The sequence below is a fragment of the Coenobita brevimanus genome, chromosome 73 (assembly GCF_032717465.1).
Source record: "Coenobita brevimanus isolate Jiangsu-jjx chromosome 73, ASM3271746v2, whole genome shotgun sequence".
Lineage (NCBI taxonomy): Eukaryota > Metazoa > Arthropoda > Malacostraca > Decapoda > Coenobitidae > Coenobita > Coenobita brevimanus.
The window spans coordinates 2,698,285-2,721,674 of NC_137026.1; the positions used below are offsets into that span (position 1 = coordinate 2,698,285).

The following is a 23,390-nucleotide window of genomic DNA, read 5'->3' on the forward strand; positions in this document are numbered from 1 at the left end:
TTAATGAATTTGGAGCATTGTATTGCAGAGGCATTTGCCAATAAAGAATTCATGATAGGGGTGTTCTTGGACATCCATAAAGCCTATGACATGACCTGGCGACACGGTATACTAATGAAGCTCTATGCTTATGGTTTAAGAGGAAATTTGCCTGTTTTTATTTCAAATTTCTTAAGGGACAGAACTTTCTCTGTCAAATTGCCCCGTAACGTAACATCGGATATATTTATACAGGAAAACGGGGTGCCACAGGGAAGTGTGCTTAGTCCTACTTTATTTAGTATTATGATCAATGATATTCTGTCATCAGCTCCCATCCCGAGGAATCTTAAATACTCACTCTACGCTGACGATTGTGCAATATGGCACTCTTCCCGTAATGCACAATTTTCAGCTGGGCGGATTCAAGCAGCCCTTGACTCTGTCCACCAATGGGCCTTGCAGTGGGGATTTAAGTTTTCCGTACGTAAGTGTGCCGCTATAGTTTTCACTAATCGTAACTTACCTAATTTGTGCTTAACTTTGGATAATCAGGCGGTACCTTTTCAAAATTCTGTAAAATTTTTAGGAATACATTTTGATCGTAGAATGAATTTTAAACTTCACGTTAATACTTTGCTTGCTCGTTGTGATAAACCGTTAAATGTCCTCAAGTACCTAGCGGGTACTACCTGGGGTGCCGACAGAAAATCTTTATTAATGGTGTATAAGTCCCTTATTCGATCGAAGCTAGACTATGGCGCACAGGTGTATGGCTCGGCATCCGATGCCACGCTGAAAGGATTGGATGTGTTACAGAATAAATGTTTGCGAATGTGTCTTGGAGCTGTCCGGTGTACCCGCGTAGCTTCGTATGGAAGTGGAGGCGAATGTGCCTCCCCTCCGTATTCGCCGTGACCACCTGGCCTTGTCCTATGGTGTAAGGACATTAAGAAAAAGTAATATCGGCAATGTGGCCTGTACCCCCCTGCGTCAATACCACCACCTTCTGCGGGGGGTGCGTCGGACACCTGCCGCTCGCCTCCACTTACTGACTCAGGAGCTTGATGTGGACCCCAGTGACTGTGACAAGTTGGTGCTTAAAAATATAGCGCCTTGGGAGCCACCCGGCTTTACAGTCGAAGTTACATGGCTCCCAGCACCAAAGGCCAAGGCGCCGGAGGCGGAGGTCCAGCACTTGTTTCGTAACATCATTATTCGTCACTTGGGGTCCCATCAATTGTACACCTACGGCTCCAAGTCGAGTGAATGTGTGGGTGCAAGTGTGTGGTCGACTGAATGTGCCCTCAGGTATCGGTTGCCGACTCATACATCTGTGTTTACTTCAGAACTTTTTGCTATTGACAAAGCCATAGACTATGCTCTCAATTCCCCAGGCATGACTCATTTGTCATATTTTCAGATTCAAAATCAGCCCTTCAGGCAATTGCATCTTGCACTACGGACTCTCATGAGATCCAGGGCCGCATCGTTAATAAGTTGCATTCATGCAACAAGTCATTCACGCTGATCTGGGTGCCTGGTCATTGTCGTATCTACGGCAATGAGCAGGCTGACTTACTGCAAAGTCGGCTGTGGAGCTTCGAGGAGACTTGGGACGTTCCTCTTGATCTACGGTCGAGTCTATCTCTCGGAAAGAAATCAATAAATCTTCTGTGGCAAGGTCAGTGGACCAGACTAAATATTCCAACTTGTAAGCCGTACCTGGGCGACTGGGACACTGCCAACCGTCCCAGTCGCCTAGAAGAAAAAGTGTTGGCACGGCTACGGCTGAATGCCACCGTTTTAACCCACATAAAACCTTATATGGAAAGACGCTTCCCACCGCACTGTGACATCTGTAATGCGGTGTTATCTATCAGTCATATCATCCTGCGCTGTCGGCGATTTATTCGTGAACGCGCTTCACTTATGAATTACTGCGGCGCAGTTGACGTCCCCTTCACCCTTTCCACCATCCTGGGTGATGGGGACATTGTTATGACTGATAAATTGATGGCTTTCTTGAGAAAGACCGGACTGATCAGAGTGATGTGACTTTTTTACTGTGTGGTTATGGTTTTTATGAACAGTAAATATGTATATATATTGTAATATTAATTAGGGTTAACAGTTGACATATTTTAAATAGTTCCTCCTCCCACCGATCTATTTCTAATATAGATGTCCCCTACATTAAGCCAAATTCCTTGCCTGACAGTCACCAGCTGATGAGTGCAAGCGTGCAATATAAGAAGGTATTGGGCACTTGCAGTCGATGGTAGTCTGCTGGGCGAGGTTCTTCAATTTTTGTATAAATTATGTAAATACATTATATTATCTTGCTTAAGTTATTCTAATTAGGGACGACAGCTGACGTATATGGAAATGTTCCTGACTCGTCTGGTTCCCTTTCATATATTGATGTCCCCTATATTAGGTTGTGCCTCGACTGACAGTCATCAGGTGATGAGTGCAGGTATGTAATGTAGAAAGGCATTACATATCTGCAGTCGATGGTGTTCTCTTGGTCGAGGCTTTTTGAACATTAGTGTAGGTCTAGTTATTTGTCTCTTAGAATTTAGTATAGGTTAGCGATTTGTCTGTTAGGTGGTTAGTTTTAGGGTCTTTAGATTAGGTATTTTGTTTATAAGTAATATAAGGTTAAAAATATAAAAAAAATAAATAAAAATAATAAAAATAAAACTACAAAAAATAATAAAATAAAAATTATTATATATATATGTACGTGTGCATGAAAGTGTGTATGTTCATATGCATGGATGTGTGTATGTATGTATGTATGTATATATATATGTTTGTATATATATGTATATATGTGTCAATATATATACATATATATATATTTGCCTTAATGACCAGAGGCTTCGGCCTCAATGGTCGATAGGCAAAAAAAAAAAAAAAAAAAAAAAAAAAATAATAATAATTTAGTTGCGGCAAGCTTATTGTTGCTGTATCATCACCATAGGGTTTGAAAATAAAGGTAGCGTATTGCAGTCACATGAGTTTTAACTGGTCTTAGAAGCTAGAGCATCTGTATTGAAATCCTGGGAAGCAAATACACAAGGAACTGGGGTTATGCTGCGCGCCGCGCTCAGACCAATACATTACACATTCATTCAAATCGGGAGAAGTATCTGACGGTTAACTTCTAATATATCACTACCTCACGTTATTCGTTTTACATACATCTCAGTGATATATATATTTTTTATATGACGTAATGGAGGCACAGAAGTTTTACCATGTATTCACAAAGTTTTCATTGAACGTATATCAGTGCAGAGTGACCGAAGCAATCTGAAACTCTGCCTTCACTTCTTGGGGCGACTGTAGAGGGAAATAATTATACCTGACTTCCAATCTTCCGGGACTCTACCTTCCTCCCAGGCCAATCTGCACATCTTCCACATCCATTCTACTACTATCTCTCCCTCATGCTTCAGCATTTCACTACACACTCCATCAATTACTGGGGCTTTTCCCATTTTGACTTTTTTCATTGCTTCCACAACTTCCATCCTACTGATTTCTTCCTGTCTGCTCACCTACCTCCTTCCCTCATCCATTTCTCAGCCAATTACACTCGCACTACTTTCGTTCTCTATGTTCAACAATTCTTTAAAGTGTTCTCTCCATCTGCTCACTTTTTCTCCCGTCTCCACTAGTAATCTACCATTTTATCTTTCACTAATCTACAAACTTCATTGCCACCCTGTCTAACTCTCTTTACCTCTTTCCAGAACATTTTCTTATAGTCCCTCCACTTTACACTCAAATTCCTTCCAAATTCCTCATCCACTCTCTTCTTACTCTCTCTTACTAATCATTTCACCTCTTTCTTCCTTTCTACATATAAATCTCCCTTTCCGCGTGTCAACTTCTTCCACGCCCCTATTTCTCATCCATTCATTATATGCTTTCTTCTTTTGTGCCACAGCCTGCCTCTCCCCTTCATTCCACCATGCTGTTCTTTGCACCCCTTTTTGTCTTCTCTTCACCCCACACACCACATCACATGCTGCACATATTTCTTTTGTGAATATCTTGCACACACCTTCCACGTCCCCCATCTACTTCAGTTCATATTTACCCAATCGTTCTTCCATTTCTCTCTTATATTCTGCCTTTTTCTCATCCTCTTGTAACCTTTCAACTCTCCTTCCATCTACTCCTTCCTCCCGTCCTTCCCTTCCTCTATTTCTCCATTTAACTTGGACCTTGAATCTGACCACCACCAAGCGGTGGTCAGAAAGTCCACTTTCGAAACCTCTATAAGCTCTTGCCTTCATTACACACCTTTGCATCCTTTCATCCAAACATGCATAATCAATCATTGCCTTCCTTTCATTCGGTTCACCACCCACCCTTCTCATCACTCGCCACATATACCTGTGGATCATTTTGTACCTGAAGAGGGTATTGGCTATCACCAACCCCTCCTGGCACAAATGTCCACTAAAGCACTGCCATTCTCATCTATCTCAGCAGGTACATCCCACTCACCAACTACTCCATCCACCTTCACATTCCCTACTTTACCATTCATATAACTAATCAAAAACACTCATTCCTTTCAAACTTTTCCATGCACACTTCCACATTTGTCCAGAACTCTTCTCTCACTCTGCTTGCACGATCTTGCATTGACACATACACGCACACAATCGCCCACATTTGTTGTCCGACTTTCAATATTACCCACACAATCCTTGAGCCTACTGATTCATACTCTCTTATATTCTCCTTCCATCTATTACTCACAACAATACACACTCCTTCTTTTGCCCTCTCATTCCCACCTACTCCTGCACAAATACCCCATCCATACTCCTATTCTCTCACACTCTCACCTCTCCATTTAATTTCAGTTAATCCACATACATCCACTTTCGCACCCTCAAGCACCTGGACAATCACTCTCTCTTTCACTTCATCATTTGCATCCCATACATTCCACGTCGCCATCTGTATCATGTCCTTTGTTCAGTCCTTAGTCGTCGTCTTTTGGACAGTCCTGGTCCGAGGCTTCTTGTTCGTATTTTTGGTTAGTTGTTTTCCAAGGAGGTGCGCTAACCCTCCGCCAACCAACTTGCTGTCACGTAGGGAATACGTGTCGATTTGTTATAAGGTTACCACCCAGCGTTGTAAATGCTTTCCTGGATTACAGGAAATCATATTGCTTGCTACTCGATGTAGAGCTACCCTAAAACAGAGTACCACTACACTAAGTGGGTGGATGATGGGCGTCCCCACCTACCAAGACGCCCCCACCTACCATGTTCTCCATTTTTTTCTTGCTTTTATCAGAGTTACATGCTCTCATATTTACCCTTGCTTCTATCAGGGTGACGTGCTCTCTAATTTAAGTTTCTTTCCATCAGGGCGACGTGTTCTCTAATTTACCCTTGCCTTTATCACGGTGACGTGTTCTCTAATTTACCCTTGCTTCTATGGGACGACATTAGTTCAGAAAGGACTCGCATACTGAAGGGGTTAATTTAGGATGCATTTAACTCGTCCTGTTCCAACAAGCTCTCCTAACCTGATATAAAATCATAAGGTGATAACAAGAAATACATTTTTAAAAGCGTTCCTTGGATGAATGGATTAGAAGAGGTGTTATCCATGGGGTTTGGGAGGTCTCCCCCCCTGCACCCCCTCAGACTCTCTGCCCCTACTAGCCCCCCATATAAAATTTCTAATTATTTGATGTGCAACAATGTACGATACTGTACCGTATACTTTATGGGAGTTTACAAAGAATCCAATTATCATTATTTATAGAATAATAGGACTATGTGAAATTTGTAGTAGCCCGGGCGAGGAAAATTATTGAACGTAAGGAGGTTTATACAATGTCAAGTCTCTAGTTCTTCTTTCAAAAAAAATTTTAAGTTAATTCAAAGTTACGACAGGGAATCAACCGTAAGTATGCTCAAGAATCACAAGAATCACATTCTTGTTTCGTTAGTTAGCTCAGTGATCAGCTTACTATGGATGACAACTTTTCTCTAACTTTCAGAGGAGAGAATAAAGGTATTACATTTGAGTACTGTACTGTAATGATAAGTACATTATTCTGTACAATCGCAAAGCGTAAATGTTCTTTTTTTAAGAGGAGAAACACTGCAAATTCTCCTCTTCAGACATTTACATTGCCTTATCATTTTAATCTCAACTGATAAGCATTTCCTTTTAAGAGCTAATAATATGATCACATAAGATTATCAGCGAATTGTGGGCGACTCAGATTTTACTCTTTTGTGCTCTCAATTCTCAGGTCTGTGTTCAGCCAAACGAATAGTTTCAATATAAACATTCACCTTAAGAGAACACAGACCTTTTAGTACAGTTGTGACTTACAGCTAACGCAAAGCCAACACATATTTTAAACATTGAACACCGCCCTCCCCAGAATAGAGCTTGGCCACCCTTCTTCATCCCTCCCCCCTTCCCCTCTCCCTCCCCCTTCCCCATCCCTCCCCTGGTGTGAAGATCTCGGTACAGCCGTGAGCAAAAAGTTCGTCAAGAATCTTCTGTCTTGCCTTCCATATTTCTCCTTCCTTCCCAAACAACAGACAGTATCCCTTCTCTTCATACTCATTTATTATGTGCTTCATATTACAGTCGAGTCAAATAGTTCATCTATCAGCTTCCACTGGCACATCAAGCAGAGCAGTGTCGGCGAACTCTTGGTCATGGCTATATATCACGGGGGTTTGGAATTTTAATATCAAAGGCGATTTTCGTGATATAAAAAAAAAAAAGAATACGATCATGATTTCATCAATGATGTACTTGTATTTATTTCACGTATGTATGTATGTATGTGTTTGTCTGTATGTGTGGGTACGGATGTATGTACCGGGTATGCATTCACTCATTTTCTGTCGTCGTGGAACTAGTGTTATATTGTCCGTATTAATTTCCTGTATTGAAGTATGTGCGAGTATATGTTTATATGCATGTATGTATGTATGTATGTAGCCTTCGTTTATTTGTATGTGTGTATTTATGTATCTATTTATTTATTAATTGTTAACATCCTTTATTATCTGTCCTGGTGGTACTAGTCCGGTTCTGCCCGTACTGGCCGCACGTGCTACAAGCCTGGAGGCAGAGAGACAACCCCAACCTTTACTTCACCACCTACGAGGACATGAAGGACGACATCATGGGGCAGCTGCGGAACATCAACAAATTCCTCGGCAAAAACTTGACGGAGGAACAACTCAAGAAGGTGAGTAGGAGACACTCGTGCGGCTAGGAGGCTACCTCAACATCTCTTCCTTGCCGGTTTATTCCTGAGTCTGCCCCGTTACTCTATTCTAAAAGGTGAATAGGAGAAACCCGTGCACTTAACATCTCTTCTTTACCGGTTTATTCCTGAGTCTGCTTCTTTACTATATTCTTGTGTGTTACTCATGTAATCCAGGTCGAAGTTAAAAAGATATAAGAAGCAAAAAAGAGGGTAGCAATGGATAGTTTGGAAAATAAGTCGTTAAGGAAGAGGTGCTAAGACGCCTCCTTACCCGACAAGAATACCGACCCCTATTACTAAAAACTGAGTCCGCCAAGGTGTAAGGAAGCCACTTATGACTGACAGTCACTGATGGAACACGTGTAGTTGTTAGGTGGGATTAGCCTGCATCCCACATTATACAGTGCAGTCAGCAACCATAGGCAAATCTCAAAGTTCTACCATTATCACATTCTCTCTCTCTCTCTCTCTCTCTCTCTCTCTCTCTCTTCACATGACAGTCAAGGGATTGCTTCTGGATAGCGTTGTAACTGGCTCTGTACACTTGGTAACACACCTTCCTTCGCAATGTATTCACAACACAACACCTCAGCATCATCTTACAACCTACTGATGTCAACGATATTAACAGACACGAAAAACATATACAAGAATTTTATACCATAATCGCCCAGATAAATCGCTCAGGAATAAATGCTACGAAGCTTCCCATCTACGTAATTTCTTTTTCAGTGTCTCTGGAGCATGCCTCACCCCAACTTTGGACCGGGAAAAAAAATAAGAATGAAGACTATGATAATGATAATGGTGATGATGATGATGATGATGATGAGGGTAAGGGTGGTGATGGTAGTGGCGATAAAGATGATGATCATGGTGATATCATCACCATCATCATTGTTATGTTTAATGTCATTTTTGTTATTATTATTATTATTATTATTATTATTATTATTATTATTATATGACTGAAGCATATGCACCGTGTGAGGACAGGAGTTAGTGAGAGAAAGACAGATTTTGGGATGAGCTGGATGACGTAGTGGGAGAAATGCCCAGGAGCTACAAGGTGATCGTGATGGGGATATGAATGGAAGAGTAGGCACTGGTCCTGAGGATGACATAATATGTTGTTATGGAGTACCAGGAGAAAATGATAATGGGAAGTGACTAAAGGATATGTGTCAGGAGAGGAGATTGTGCATTTGTAACTCGTATTTCAAGCACAAAACATGCACATAAATATACATGGTGTAGAGGAAATGGAGATCGTGTTGAAAGAAGCCTGATTGATTATATGCTCGTAGAGAGGTCGATGATGGGAATGGTTGCTGATACGAGGGCCGTGAGAGGACGATGTGAAGGTCTGTCAGATCATATGATTGTGGTATGCAAGATCAAGGTGAGAGGAGTGAGGTGGATCAGGAGAGAAAGGAGCAGTCAGGGAGAAAGACTGAAAGTTGAGAAGCTGAGGATCAAAGAAATGGCAGATGATTACAGGACCAAAAGAGAGGAGGAGTTAGAATCAGTGAACTGGAATGAAATGGATCTGGACAGCAGGTGGAATGTATATAGGGATTGCTTAGTTAGGAATGCCAAAGTGGTGTGTGGTGTGGCAAGAGTAACAACAAAGTAGAAAGGTACGGCATGGTGGGATGAGAGGTTAAGAGAGTGGTGGAGGAAAAGAGGAAGAAGTGGCTAAAGTGGTTACAGGACAGGGGTTCAGTTGAAACAAGAATTGAGTATAGTGTGAGCAAGAAGCACGTGAAGAGACTAGTGAAGAGGAAAAAGAAGGAGGTAAATGATAATCTGGGAAGACAAATGAATGCGAACTACTCTGAAGTTATTCTGGAAAGAGGTGCGGCAAAGTAGAAGTGAAAGCAGAAGGAAATGTGATGGAGTGAAGGATGTAGGTGGTAGATTATTAACCCATGGGGATGAAGTAAGGACCAGATGGAAAGAACATTTTGAAAGCCTGATGAATGGGAATAGAGAGAGCAGATCGGCTGTAAATATTATTGGTTTTGGGGGTGTGCAGAGAAGGAATACAGTGCCAGGAGACGTAACACTCGCACAGGTGAAGAGTGCTGTGAAGCGGGTGAAAAATGGGAAAGCAGCTGGGGTTGATGAGGTGTATGCAGAGATGCATAAGTGTAATGGAGAGAGTGGAATGAAGTGCTTGTTGGAGATATGTAAGAAGGCATGGATGAGAAACTGTGCCTGCAGAGTGGAAAAAGGCTGTGATTGTACAAAGGTGAGCGAGGTGAGTGCAAGAATTATCGTGGCAGAAGTTTATTGAGTGTGGTATGGAAGGTATATGGAAGAATTATTATAGAGAAAGTAAGAGAGATATCAGAAGTCCTAGTGAGTGATGAACAGGGTGGCTTTAGGAGTGTCAGAGGATGTGTGGATCAAGTATTTGCAGTGAGACAGATAGCAGAGAAGGCTTGTGAGGACATGGATCTGGAAAAAGCATACGACAAAATAGACAGAGAGGGACTGTGGAAAGTTCTGCGCATGTACAGTGTAGATGGTAAGCTGCTAGGTGCTGTCAGGAGTTTTTATGATGGTAGCGAAGCGTGTGTAAGGGTTAATGGGCATCTAAGTGAATGGTTCACGATCGTGTGGGCGTGCAACAAGGTTGTGTGATGTCCTCATGATTGTTCAATATATATATATGGATGGGGTGATGAGAGAAGTAAAAACACGAGTAATGGAGAGAGGGATGGCGTTGGTAATGAATGGTGATATATCTCAAATTTGTTGTATGCTGATGATGCAGTATTGCTGGCAAGTGACAAGAACTTGGTAAGCTAGTGCAGAGTTTTGTTGATGTCTGTGAGCGTCGTGCCTTGAGAGTAAATGTAGAAAAGAGTAAAGTGATGGTTACTGAGAGAGAAAGTAACTCCCAGTGTGATCTTACAGTGAATGGAGAGAGACTGGAGCTGGTGGAGAGTTCAAATACATGGGCATAGTAACAGAAAAGAGAGGAAAATGTGCAAAAGAAGTTGTAAGTAGAGTACACAAGGAAGAAAGGTAGCTGGTGCAATGAAGGCCTTGATAAGAAACAGAGGCCTGAGTGTTGCAGCTGCACGAGGCTTACATGAGGGCGTGCTAGTGCCAACTTTAACATATGGGTGTGAGACTATGATGTGACATGAAAATGAAAAGTCAAGAGTAACAGCAGTTGAGATGGGACTGCAGAGGAATGTATGTGGAGTACAGAGAGTGGATAGGATACGAAATAATGTGATTCGTGAAAGGTGTGGAATGAGGAAGTCTGTGGACACCAAAATCTAAGAGAGTGTACTGAGACAGTATGGTCATGTGGAGAGAAAGGATAACAATAGAGTGGTGAAAAAGGTATATCTAAGCGAATTTGAAGGAGGAAGGAGGCAAGGCAGGCCAGAGATATGGTGGACTAGTGTGTGAGGAAGAGAGGTTTGGAAGTCGTTGAGGCTAAGGAACTGACAAGAGATCAAGCTGGCTGGATGAATGTTGTGAGGAGAAGTGCATGATCAGGGATTTTTGGCACCCCTTTTTAACGTGGCAGCGTCCGGACTGACTCAATCTGATACGTTTATGTGAAGCTAAAGAACATGGTGAATGTTTTTGGCGTATCCGATAGAGCCAGGATTCCGAGGGCTTGAATGATGAGTGAATGGAGGCGTGGTGAATCTGACTGGGCAAATCTGAGCTGTCTGGACATTGCTACTCCTCACCCTGCCCTTGGGTGGGAAAGGAGGTCCGGATGATGATGATGATGATGATGATGATGATTATTGTTGTTGTTGTTGTTATCATTATTATTGCCATTCTTATCATTATTTCTGTTATTATTATTATTATTATTATTATTATTTACTTCCTTCTGCATTCCACAGATTGCCGAGTTCACCAGCTTCTCGTCTATGAAAACCCGCGGGGAACCAATTGACAAAGCGTTCTACAACGAGGATCTGTGGAAGAAGCAGGGTGGCATGTTTAGGAAAGGTGAGAGAGAGAGAGAGAGAGAGAGAGAGAGAGAGAGAGAGAGAGAGAGAGAGAGAGAGAGAGAGAGAGAGAGAGAGAGAGAGAGAGAGAGAGAGAGAAATATGAACACTTTTTTCTTTATTCTAGGGATAAAGGGCGACTGGAAGAACCACTTCTCTCCAGAACTGAACCAAGAGATGGACCAATGGATCAGGGACAACGTGAAGGACACTGGCCTTATTTTCAAGTTTGGAGATTAGTGAGCTAATTGCATAGAGGTGTATTAAGTGACTACTGAGTTTTGGTAACACCCATTCCTTACCTGTTTATTCTGCACAGTTTAATTCATTGTTCTCCTCTGTATAACTGATGCAAACTTTGTCTATATTAAGGTGAAATAAACAACAGACGAGGCAATATGCCAAATACGTGGCTAAGGAAGAGGTGCTACCAAGCCTCCTTTGCCGCATAAGATATGGGCCTCACTAAGATGCAAGTTTTAGTGTAACCTTACTACCTCCAGACGATTTTATTCAGTTTAGGAGAGCACCGTAGCAGTGAGGAGGTTACTGAAGCTGTATCCAACTCCTCCACTTCGCAAGGTCTCTGCTAAGCCTAATGAAATCGTCTGAAGCTGGCAAGAATTAAACGATGAGGGGCTGATGGAGACTGAAGGTGCCAAACCACACCACGCTGATACCCTTGTAGAGTTTTTCCCTTCTCTTATCTAGTTTTTTTTTTCTTTCTTTTTCCTTTTCCTTAGGTACCAGCCAACAACATGCCCAACATTTTCTTTTCTCACTGCACACTTTCGCTGTATCTAAGTGAGAAAAGAAGTCTTGATGATGATTATGATGATGATGATTTATTTGTAGTTCTTTGATAACAATCTATGCGTTAAGATACGTTTTGCGCCTTTTTTCTTGATATAATTCTGGACTGCTTCGCTTCGACATTATCCCTATAATGGCCATGGCTGCCAGATTTGTCGGCAGTTTTATGGTGTAAGTTAAAGGACAAAGAATGTTAGATATAATGATTGCTATCCCGATGCCACATCAACCAAAAGGCGCTTGAGAGGGACGCCTTCACGTGGTGGCACTGGTTTAATCAAGTGGCTCCACTGGTCGGTTATGTAAAAGTTCCTCAGCTCCTTCTCTATCCCCCGAAAGAAGGATGATGGAGTGCAGAGAACAATTTCAGCCTGCAGTCCACAGGGTTCACGTCCAGCTGAGTCCTGGACCACAGCAATAACAACAACGTCGGCCTAATACAGTCTGTATGTTTTCATCTGACACAAACGGCCACTTCCACAGCTTGAAGATTAAATCATGGTTATGTGATATCAGATGAGCTTTAGTTATGAGGCGAGAATAAGCCTCCTTGGTTACTAGTCAGATTGATTCTCCAATCTGATTACACCTGGCCCATCAGGTGAACACAAACCAACTATAGGATGCAGACACTTAAGCTGTGACTATATTACATACGGATGTCACACACTGTGGTACTGTAATGTTCATCTGATGCACAATGCACTCTGTATATAGATCACTATACTGTGTAACATGTAAATACAAATACCAGTATAGTCTCAACACTGAAGTTTTATTATCATTATTACCATTATACCGATGCTTTAATTCTGGCACGAGCAGGGGTACCCGGCGTTGCCCAGGTATATAGCTATGCATACCAACAGATCCCCAGACCCGCAGAGCACACCCCCTTAGCATGGGCAGCCCACGGGGGTCATGCCCTGCCTAAAACCTGATTCAAGAGGAGTTATACCACTTTGCAGTGTTGTTTTCCTTGCTAAATATCTATCATACCACCACTACCATCACGGCCACTATAATTCCTACCACTATCACCGCTTCTACTATTGTCGCTTCCACTGTCATCACTGCATTCCACATCTTCCCCCCACTATAATCACTACATTCATCTTCCCCCCACTATCATCACTACCACTCACACCACAACCACTACTTCCGTTATCACTACCACTGACATCACTGCATTCCTCATCATCCCCTCACTATCATCACTACCATTATCACCACTTCTACTATTATTGCTACCATTATCATCACTACATTCCATATCTTCCCCCACTGTCATCACTACCACTGTCACTACAACCGGAACTACTATTATCACTATCACTATTATCACTACATTCCTCATCTTCCTCCAATATCATCACTACCGGTACTACTATTATCACTACCACTATCATCACTACTACTATTATTACTACCATTATCATCACCTCTACTGTTATCACTACCACTATCATCACTACATTCCTCATCATCCCCTCACTATCATCACTACCACTACCGTCACTACATTCCTTATCATTCCCTCACTATCACCACTACCACTATCACCATTACTACTATTATCGCTACCACTATCATCACTACATTCATCGTCCCCCACTCTCATCACTACCACTATCACGACTACTACTATTATCACTTATCACCACTACATTCCTCATCGCACTAATATCGCTACCACTGTCACTACTACTACTATTATCACTACCAGTATAATCACTTCATTGCTCATCTTCCCCCATTATTACCACTATCACTGTCACCACTACTACTATTACCACTATCACTGTCACCACTACTACTATTATCACAATCATTGTCATCATTACATTCATTATCCCCCACTATCATCACTACATTGCTCATCTTCCCCCATTATTACCACTATCACTGTCACCACTACTACTATTATCACAATCACTGTCATCATTACATTCATTATCCCCCACTATCATCACTACATTGCTCATCTTCCCCCTCTATCATCACTCCCTCTATCACCACTACTACAATTATCACCACCACTGTCATCACTATTGTCAGGTCAGACACTGTTCTGCTACTGGTACCATGTAATCCAGTACTACCTGTTCCATGGTCGGATCGTCGGCAAATAAACCGGCACCCCCACTGGTCTAGGCCAGTGAGGAGGGTGACTAGACACCCTGCAGGATGACAAGCAAGACCTGTCAAAGGGCGGATGACCAATTTATGCCAACGACCATCTGGTAGGGTGGGTGGAGCTGGTTAGCCTTGGTTGGCAATCCACCTGGGAGAAGGAAAACTCTGAGGTAAGACCTGGATAGCCATAGTCAGGGATTCCACACCCCTGTCCATAGGCTAGTGGTGAGCCCTCTCCTGACTTGGGAGGTTGCGGTGGGGTTTGTGTCCCCTCCCTATTTAAAAAAAAAAAAAAAATCTTGAGCGAAACAAGAGAAGGAAGAGGGACAGAGGTCAGTGCATGCTGCCTGACCCTGACCCAGTTTTGCCGGGAACGGGGAAGTACTTGAGGGACGTTTGTACAACCAGGCACTTGAGCCCCCTGGCCATGTCGGTGCCGCCACACGAAGGCGTCCATCTACTGTGCTACAGAGGCAATATTAACCACAGACGCGCACATTCAATAACGTAATATGATAAGGAAATTCTAGGGTAGACATTCTTATATATACTTAAGAACTGAGTACAACCAGGGGAATAATACAGACTAATGGTGTTTGGAGGAGTAGTGTCAAATTTAAGGCACTATGTTAGGGGGGAAGAAGGGAGTATTAGATCCTATTGTTTGGTTTTCATCTGAGAGAAATGGACAAATCAGACCACTTTAATACTTGGGTCGGTATTTTCGTCGGTTATCGAAGCTCCTTAGTACCTCTTCCTTAGCGATTTATTACAGGATACCGTTGGTTAACATTAATGAATATGTTATTTATGAGCGTATGGTGGTACTAGACTGATTTAAATGACACAGAAGAGGACAGTAAGGTGTCATAAGCAAAATAAATCACTTAGGAAGAGGTTTTAGGGAGCTTCCTTAACCGACGAGAATACGGGTCTTAGTTATAGTTTCGTGAAATTTGATGTCATCAAGAAGTATTCTCGCCAGTTAAGGAAGCTCCCTAACACCTCTTCCTAAGCTATTTATTTTGCTTCCCTTACTGTCCTCCTCTGTGTCAATTAAATCATTCAGATACCACCCTACTCAGCATACATAACATCCATCCATCCATCCATCATCCAATCCTATGTAGCCCAATAAGGAGCGTAGGAACCCGGGCTAGGCAAGTTGGTCCTGGCATTTAAGATGAGAGTGACCAGCCTCACTCATCCCTGAGTGGCATTACGTGAGCTATAAACCCCAACCTTCCCTTGGATATAAACCTACACAGGCTCAACCCGATTGGAGCACCTTAATTGCCCACTAAACAACCAGGCGCTATAAACTGGTTTCATGGTTACTACCCAGCGTAGTAAATGGTTTCCTGGTGTACAGGAAACCGATTGGTTTGTCACTCAGTGTAGAGTCACCCATAGGCAGAAGGAAGAAGAAATAATGAAGGAAGGAAAGACAGAAGAGGGAGTGTAAAGTCACCCGTAGGCAGAAGGAAAAGGCAAGAATGAAGGAGAGAAAGACAGAATGGGAAGGATGGAAGAGAGGAAAGTGAAGACACCCAAAGCAGCACGATATCGAGTGAGTGGATGGTGAGCGCCCCCACCTACCGAAGGATATGTAACATACAAATTGATATTAACTAGCCGTGTCTAAAAACGAATCGCAATGGAAGAGATGCTAGGAGATTTCTTAACTGACAAGAACACAACCGTAGTTACAGGTATAAGGTAGGAATGATTCTCCTTGGTTACAGGTCAAATGTCTTCCCATCTGACTTCATCTGGCCACTAACTGAGCAGGAAGAAGTTAGGGATCTTTGTCAGAGGAAATTAATCAGATTATACTGTTTTTACTCTAAATTGGCTGTATTGGAAGGATTTATGTGACCGAGGAGGACAGTAAGGAGTAATAAACAAAATAAAGAAAGGCGTAAGGGCTGGGTGATGTCCTCATGGGTGGTGTGTTTGTTCGTTGATATGTTGGTACGGGGGAATGATGTAAGGGTATGAGAGAGAGAGAGAGAGAGAGAGAGAGAGAGAGAGAGAGAGAGAGAGAGAGAGAGAGAGAGAGAGAGAGAGAGAGACCAGTAGTTGGCAAATGGTAAGTATATAGATAAGTAGATAGACAGATGGATAGAGATACATATATACATCTATCGATCTATCTATAGCCCGACGTCCTAATCCCGCAAAGGGTGGCCGCAGACAAAACTCCTCCAAGTCGCTCTGTCACCTACCATTTGACTACCCTCCCCCGAACTCACCCCCCCTTCCCTCATATACCTCTTAACTCCATCCCTCCACCTCATCCTCGGTCTACTCCTCCCTCTCCCTCCCTCCACCTCACCTACATACACCCTCTTAGTCAGTCTTTCATTCTCCATTCTCTTCACATGTCCAAACCACCTCAGTGTATTTCTCCTAATCTTCTCAACATATATACATATATACATACATTCATAAATAGATGAATAGATAAAAGGACAAACAGACGGACAGATAGACAGATAGATAGATACAAAGAAAAGATAGAAAGATACACATATCCCCACCTCTTCCTTAGAGAAAAAAATATTTGCATAAAAGGTAGGAAATGTGCAAGGAAGAATTCACTTTGCCACAAACATTTATTCTTGCAAACAGTCACAACCACATGGTATATCGGTGTTCTGGGACGAGGCTTCAGCTCTCCTGTGGTGGGTGGTATAACTGAGGATGTTCTGAACTGGTATGAGATGTCCACACCAGTATTTATGGCCAGCCGGCTTGGTGTACCCGGTGTTGCAGGCACTCAAATAATTGCAGGATAGTTTTTGGCAAGAATATACCATTACCACCACCACCACCACCAATACAACCACCACCACCACAACCACCACCACCACCAATACAACCACCACCACCACAACCACCACCACCACCACCACCACCACAACCACCACAAATACAACCACCACTACCCCCCCCCACCAATACAACCACCACTACCACCACCACCACCACTACTACCAATACTATCACCACCACAATGGACAGCTGTAATGTCTATGATAAAAAAAATATTACATGACATAATTCGATTCTAACGCTGACCTGACGTGATTCTAATGCTGACCTAATGTGATTCTAATGCTGACCTAATGTGATTCTAATGCTGACCTAACGTGATTCTAATGCTTACCTGACGTGATTCTGATGCTGACCTAACGTGATTCTAATGCTTACCTGACGTGATTCTGATGCTGACCTGACGTGATTCTGATGCTGACCTGACGTGATTCTGATGCTGACCTAACGTGATTCTATTGCTGACCTGACATGATTCTGATGTTGACCTGACGTGATTCTAATGCTGACCTGACGTGATTCTAATGCTGACCTAACATGATTCTAATACTAACCTAACGTGATTCTAATGCTGACCTGGCGTGATTCTAATGCTGACCTAACATCATTCTGATGCTGATTATTTCCCCACCTTCACCTGAAACTCTAATTATGACCATCTCTCATATCCCTAGTAATTATGCCTTACACTATATGGCATTATAAATCATTAAGTTTTGAGGATCATATCTGTCTCACCTGACTAGTCTTTCGGGTACTTTGCCTTACCTAACTATAACTTAGCCTAACCTAACATAGCTTAATGTAATATAACCGCAGTCACAATAACTGCACAGCCACCTCCCTCACCATCACAACCACCACCACCACAACTACCATACCATCTCTACCACCACCACAACCATCACCACCATCATCAAAAACACCCATATAACCACAATGATAACAACCACCATAACCACCGTCACCACAATACCATATCATTTCCACCACCATCACCACCACCATCATCACTAAAATCACCATCGCCACTAACGGACCCACTACTACTAATACCACCACCACCATCACCACCACCACTATCACCACAATCACCACCAACGCCATAACACATACAAATTTAACACGCAATACCCGTTACCAATCAAAACAAAGAATTGAAGCCAGGTAGTTCATGATTTCAGGCTTCCATCATTGGATGTCCCGCCCCTGTTATGCATTCTAGTTTTATTTATTATTATTTAGTTTATCTATCGGTTTGATATTCATTTACTTGGCGCGTGTATGACAGTACTGGTGCGTGTGAGAAAGTGTTGGTTTATGAGACAGACAGACAGACAAGGAGTGTGTAAGTGAATGGCTGGGATGAGATACAGACAGAAAGACAGACAAGGAGAGTGTAAGTGAATGGCTGGGAAAAGAGAGAGAGAGAGAGAGAGAGAGAGAGAGAGAGAGAGAGAGAGAGAGAGAGAGAGAGAGAGAGAGAGAGAGACAGACAGACAGAGACAGAGACAGAGACAGAGAGACAGACAGAGACAGAGACAGAGACAGACAGAGACAGAGACAGAGAGACAGACAGAGACAGAGACAGACAGACAGACAGACAGACAGAGACCGACAGACAGACAGACAGACAGACAGACAGACAGTCAGACAGACAAGCAGACAGACAAGCTGATAGATAGACAGACTGACAGACAGGTAGACAGAATGGCAGGCAGACAGACAGACAAACTGAAACAGACACAGAGAATGATAGAGACGGACATACAGTGACTGACACAGACACAGAATGAGACAGACAGACAGACAGACATTGAAAAACACACAGAATGAGACAGACAGATAGACAGACATTGAAAAACACACACAATGAGACAGACAGATAGACAGACATTGAAAAACACACACAATGAGACAGACAGATAGACAGACATTGAAAAACACACACAATGAGACAGACAGACAGACAGACATTGAAAAACACACACAATGAGACAGACATAGAAAAAGATAGACATATCGACAGACAAACATAAACAGAAAGTCAAACACAAACAGACAGACATGAACAGATATTCAGACACAGACAAACATTTACATTGAGTGTCCTGTTAAATAAGGACGGTGAGTATTGGCGCTGAAGTGGTGACAAGTGATGGTGGATGGGACACGGGAGGACTGATGGCTTTAAGGGAACGAGTTAGCAAGTCTCTGCTCAGGGTAGGATACGTAATATATGTCGTGAGAGAGAGAGAGAGAGAGAGAGAGAGAGAGAGAGAGAGAGAGAGAGAGAGAGAGACAGACAGACAGACAGACAGACAGACAGGAATTTGCCAACGATTTGGAAAATTACGTCTCGACTGCCCTCTTTGTTGGCAATATTCTCCCACAAGAAGTAAAATATACTATGGACAGAAATATTCTGGGTTTAAGTATATAAGTACTGAATAGGTGTGTCACATCCTCACCACACTGAGGCTTCGTGCAATATCTTTTCATGTGTGTAAGATTAATAAATCACTGACTGAAAGAAATAAATCACCTACGTTAACCTAAGATTTATCTCGTTCATTAACATGTAATTATAGGATGGTCATTTGCTCACATATCATTCAGTAGGTTGTCAACGCCAATCTTAAAGTAACCATAAATATTGCTATTCACTGGTCAATATCTTAACGTAAAAGTAACCCTAAAGCAACCATAAAGTGACCCTAGAGTAACCCTAAAAGTAACCCTAAAGCAATCCTAAAGTAGAAGCAACCATAAAGTGACCCTAGAGTAACCCTAAAAGTAACCCTAAAGCAATCCTAAAGTAGAAGCAACCATGAAGTGACCCTAAAGTAACCCTTAAATAAAAATAACCCTAAAGTAACTAAAGGCAACCCTAAAGTAACCCTAAAAATTGTCATTCACTGGTCATGCTCAGACTACATTAGGGTAATTACCTTTGAATCAGCGAGGCCGCGTATAACTTCCAGTATTGAGACAGGCTTGTTCTGAGGGAACCGCAACTTATACAGGAAAAGCAATACCAGTGTTGCAACGAACAGCATATTTATTATGTCCAGACGTTTCGACATATTCATCTATGTCATCTTCAGTGGATCTAAAAAGATGAAAAAAAGACCTGTAAGGTATTTAAAATCCTAAAAGAACTATATGAGCATGAGCTCATCGTACCTACATAAAAGAGAAAACGTAGTGTTAAATTATAGGGGGGACTTAACTGCACAATATATTCAGAGGGACAGCAGACAGACAATTGTCTGTCTGCTGTCCCTCTGAATATATTGTGCAGTTTAGTCCCCCCTATAATTTAACACTACGTTTTCTCTTTTATGTAGGTACGATGAGCTCATGCTCATATAGTTCTTTTAGGATTTTAAATACCTTACAGGTCTTTTTTTCATCTTTTTAGATCCACTGAAGATGACATAGATGAATATGTCGAAACGTCTGGACATAATAAATATGCTGTTCGTTGCAACACTGGTATTGCTTTTCCTGTATAACTTCCAGTAGTTGCAGTTTGTAACAAGACCCTTAGTATTAAGAGTATTTCTGCTTCAGTGTTAATTGTCCTGTTTTTACCTTGCCATATGTAATTTCTTAGCAAGTAAGACACTATACATGGATCACTTTAAATGTGTTCTGCATTATAATTTTGATGATTTTGTTTGCGCGCATTGTCAAGTAATGTTTTTTAAAACTTACAATCAGTTTCTATCTATCTATCTGTCTATTATCACGCTGCACGTATTCTTATATATCACTTTGCTGTAGTGTTTACTGCACGCCTGCATATCAGCATCAGCCTAATCCTTTTCGGTTACTTCTCAGCTCACTGGTTCATAAATGCTCCGAAGCGTTTTCCGCATAACAGTGTAGTATTTATGTATTTATAATTATGAAAAAACGTAATCAGACTTAATTCATATCATGACCTAAAATACCCCAAACATATATACAAATATTTACATATTTACATTATTTCCAAAACAATAGCTATATTTGTTATGGATTCGAAATTCTCGAACCCTCGAATTTGGTGAGTAGAGGTAAACACATGGACGGATCCCGGAGTGTTGCCATACAGCTCAGGCAACATCTCTGCTTTGGCACGTTGATGTTTAGCATATAGTGCTTTACATGCACAGGCTGCATCTTCCACTGGTTATTACGTCCATTTCTCCCATACACATGACATGCAAACCATCCTTGGTGACAAACGTTACTAATCTGGCTGAGAGAAAGGAAGATACCAAACCCTTATTAATCTGGAAAGTGATATGGACAACATCTTAGAAGTTTCCCTGGATCCGCCAATGAAACTGATCTGAACCCCTCGATGTAGCTTTGTTGTTTAATCCCGCTATATCTATCTATCTATCTATACTAAAAAATACCCATATAAACTTAAATGCTATAGTACATAATCGTATTCTGTGGCATATACTTCCCACAAACAAAGCTGTACAGTAAGGGTGATGACAAAGACGGGAGGTGAGCGTGGGGGCAAAGGCGTCAGTACAAGACAGCTTTGCGTCTGTTAGGCCACAAAGCAAGTGTGAGAGGAGGAGAAATGAGCTATCTGAGCTGAGCGTGTGGAGTTACATGGAGAGACAGACGGATAAATGAGGAGGTTAGGGAATATTGCGGTGTTGATGTGCTTGTGCTGTATGATGCTATAATCACCTTGAGACGGGGTCATCTGGAGGGAAAGGAGAATGAGACTGACTAGGAGAACATTTGTGGGTGACGTGGAGGAGAATAGGAGGAGGGGGGGGTTAAGAAGACCGAGGACGAGGAGGAGGAATGGGACGGAGAAATGTGAATCAGAGTGTTGTTGACTGGAGTAAGGGCAGCCTGATTGCGCCAACTGGCTAACAGGGGGCGATTTCTTCATGGCCACCCCTTCCAGGATAAGGGCATGTGGTTATTGATAGCTAGACAGACAGATAGATAGATGATAGATAGACAGATAAATGCAAAGATAGATAGACATAGATACATAGATAGATAGATACATAGATAGACTGACAGATTATTCCCTTAGTACTGTAATGATCAACTGCGAGTTGCCATGCATGAAAAAGACGTGGAGTGCGCGGCGGATTCATCGTTATTGGCTGATCTGATGCTTTGCCACCACGTTAGGCCATTTTTTTTTTATTTTTAATGCAAGGCAGAAGGAACCAAAGGCCAGAAGTCAGCAAGATAGTTAAGTCTTTAGGACGTGTACAGTATTTCTTCCTGTTGATCTTCCCTACCTGTCTACTTACTGTACCTACCTCCTTCATTTCGTGCCTGTCTACTTACTGTACCTACCTCCTTCATTTCGTGCCTGTCTACTTACTGTACATGCTTACCTACCTACTTTCCTACCTGCATACTTACCTCTCCACGTAATATTTACCTTTCTTCCTAAAGTACCCTCGTGCCTACCTCCCTACCCACCTCCCTGGCTACCTACCAACCTCCCTACCTGCTTATCTCCCTACCTGCCTTGCATTTAACCTCCCTGCCTAAGTCCCTACCTACCTCCCTAGTCCCTGCCTACCTCCCTTTGTATTTGCCTCCCTACCTACCTTCCTATCTTCCTGACTATCTAACTACCTACCTCCCCATCTTCCTGACTACCTCCCTACCTACCTTTTTATTCACCTTCCTACCGACCTTCCTGAATATCTCCATCCCATAACGAGGTAACGACACAGGTAAGAATTTATTTATTTATTTACTTCGTGCGGTTTGACAAATTCTGGTGGGCTATGTTAATAATATTGTGCGAGGACATAAACCACATTCCAGGTCTGCTCAGGTCATTCCAGGTCTTTCCAGGTTATTCCAGATCTTCCCAGGTTATTCCATGTCTTTCCAGGTCATTCTAGTCATACCAGACCTGCTCAACTTCTCATTTCTGTAGCATTGCATTGCAATAAGTATTACCCATTGTCAGGAATCGGTGATTGAGTCCAGTTTATGTCGCTTCATTCTTTCATTAACACACTAGAGTAAATCTAAAAAACGGATAATAGTTGAGGTGCCCTTGTTTCACATTAATTTCAAGTATCAGCTCCAAATACTGTGACTGATTCAAATAATAATTATGTGCCACTGAAATTTGTTTTCTCTAATACAAAAATCTGTTTTCTCTGATAAAATTAATGGGTAACAATAATAATTTGCTTCTATAAGAGTCAAGTTTCGGGACTAACTTACACCACGTGTAGACTAACACATACAACGAATTTTCAGTAAATCCTGCTGTAAACACTCATTCATTATCTAGGGGTAATGCCACTGAACGCATAATCTCACCCTCTGTTTCCATCCACGAG

General features: G+C 42.1%; 1 protein-coding gene across 1 annotated transcript in view; it reads right to left on the reverse strand.

The window, feature by feature from the left end:
• Positions 1-14,538: 14,538 nt before the first annotated feature.
• The window catches only part of LOC145407417 (facilitated trehalose transporter Tret1-like), a 29,703-nt gene continuing 20,851 nt past the window's right edge, over positions 14,539-23,390 (reverse strand). Inside the window, exon 3 of the mRNA XM_080278345.1 lies at positions 14,539-14,670. Within this exon, the coding sequence (XP_080134471.1) occupies positions 14,539-14,670 (132 nt within the window). The remainder of the gene's footprint in view (positions 14,671-23,390) is intronic.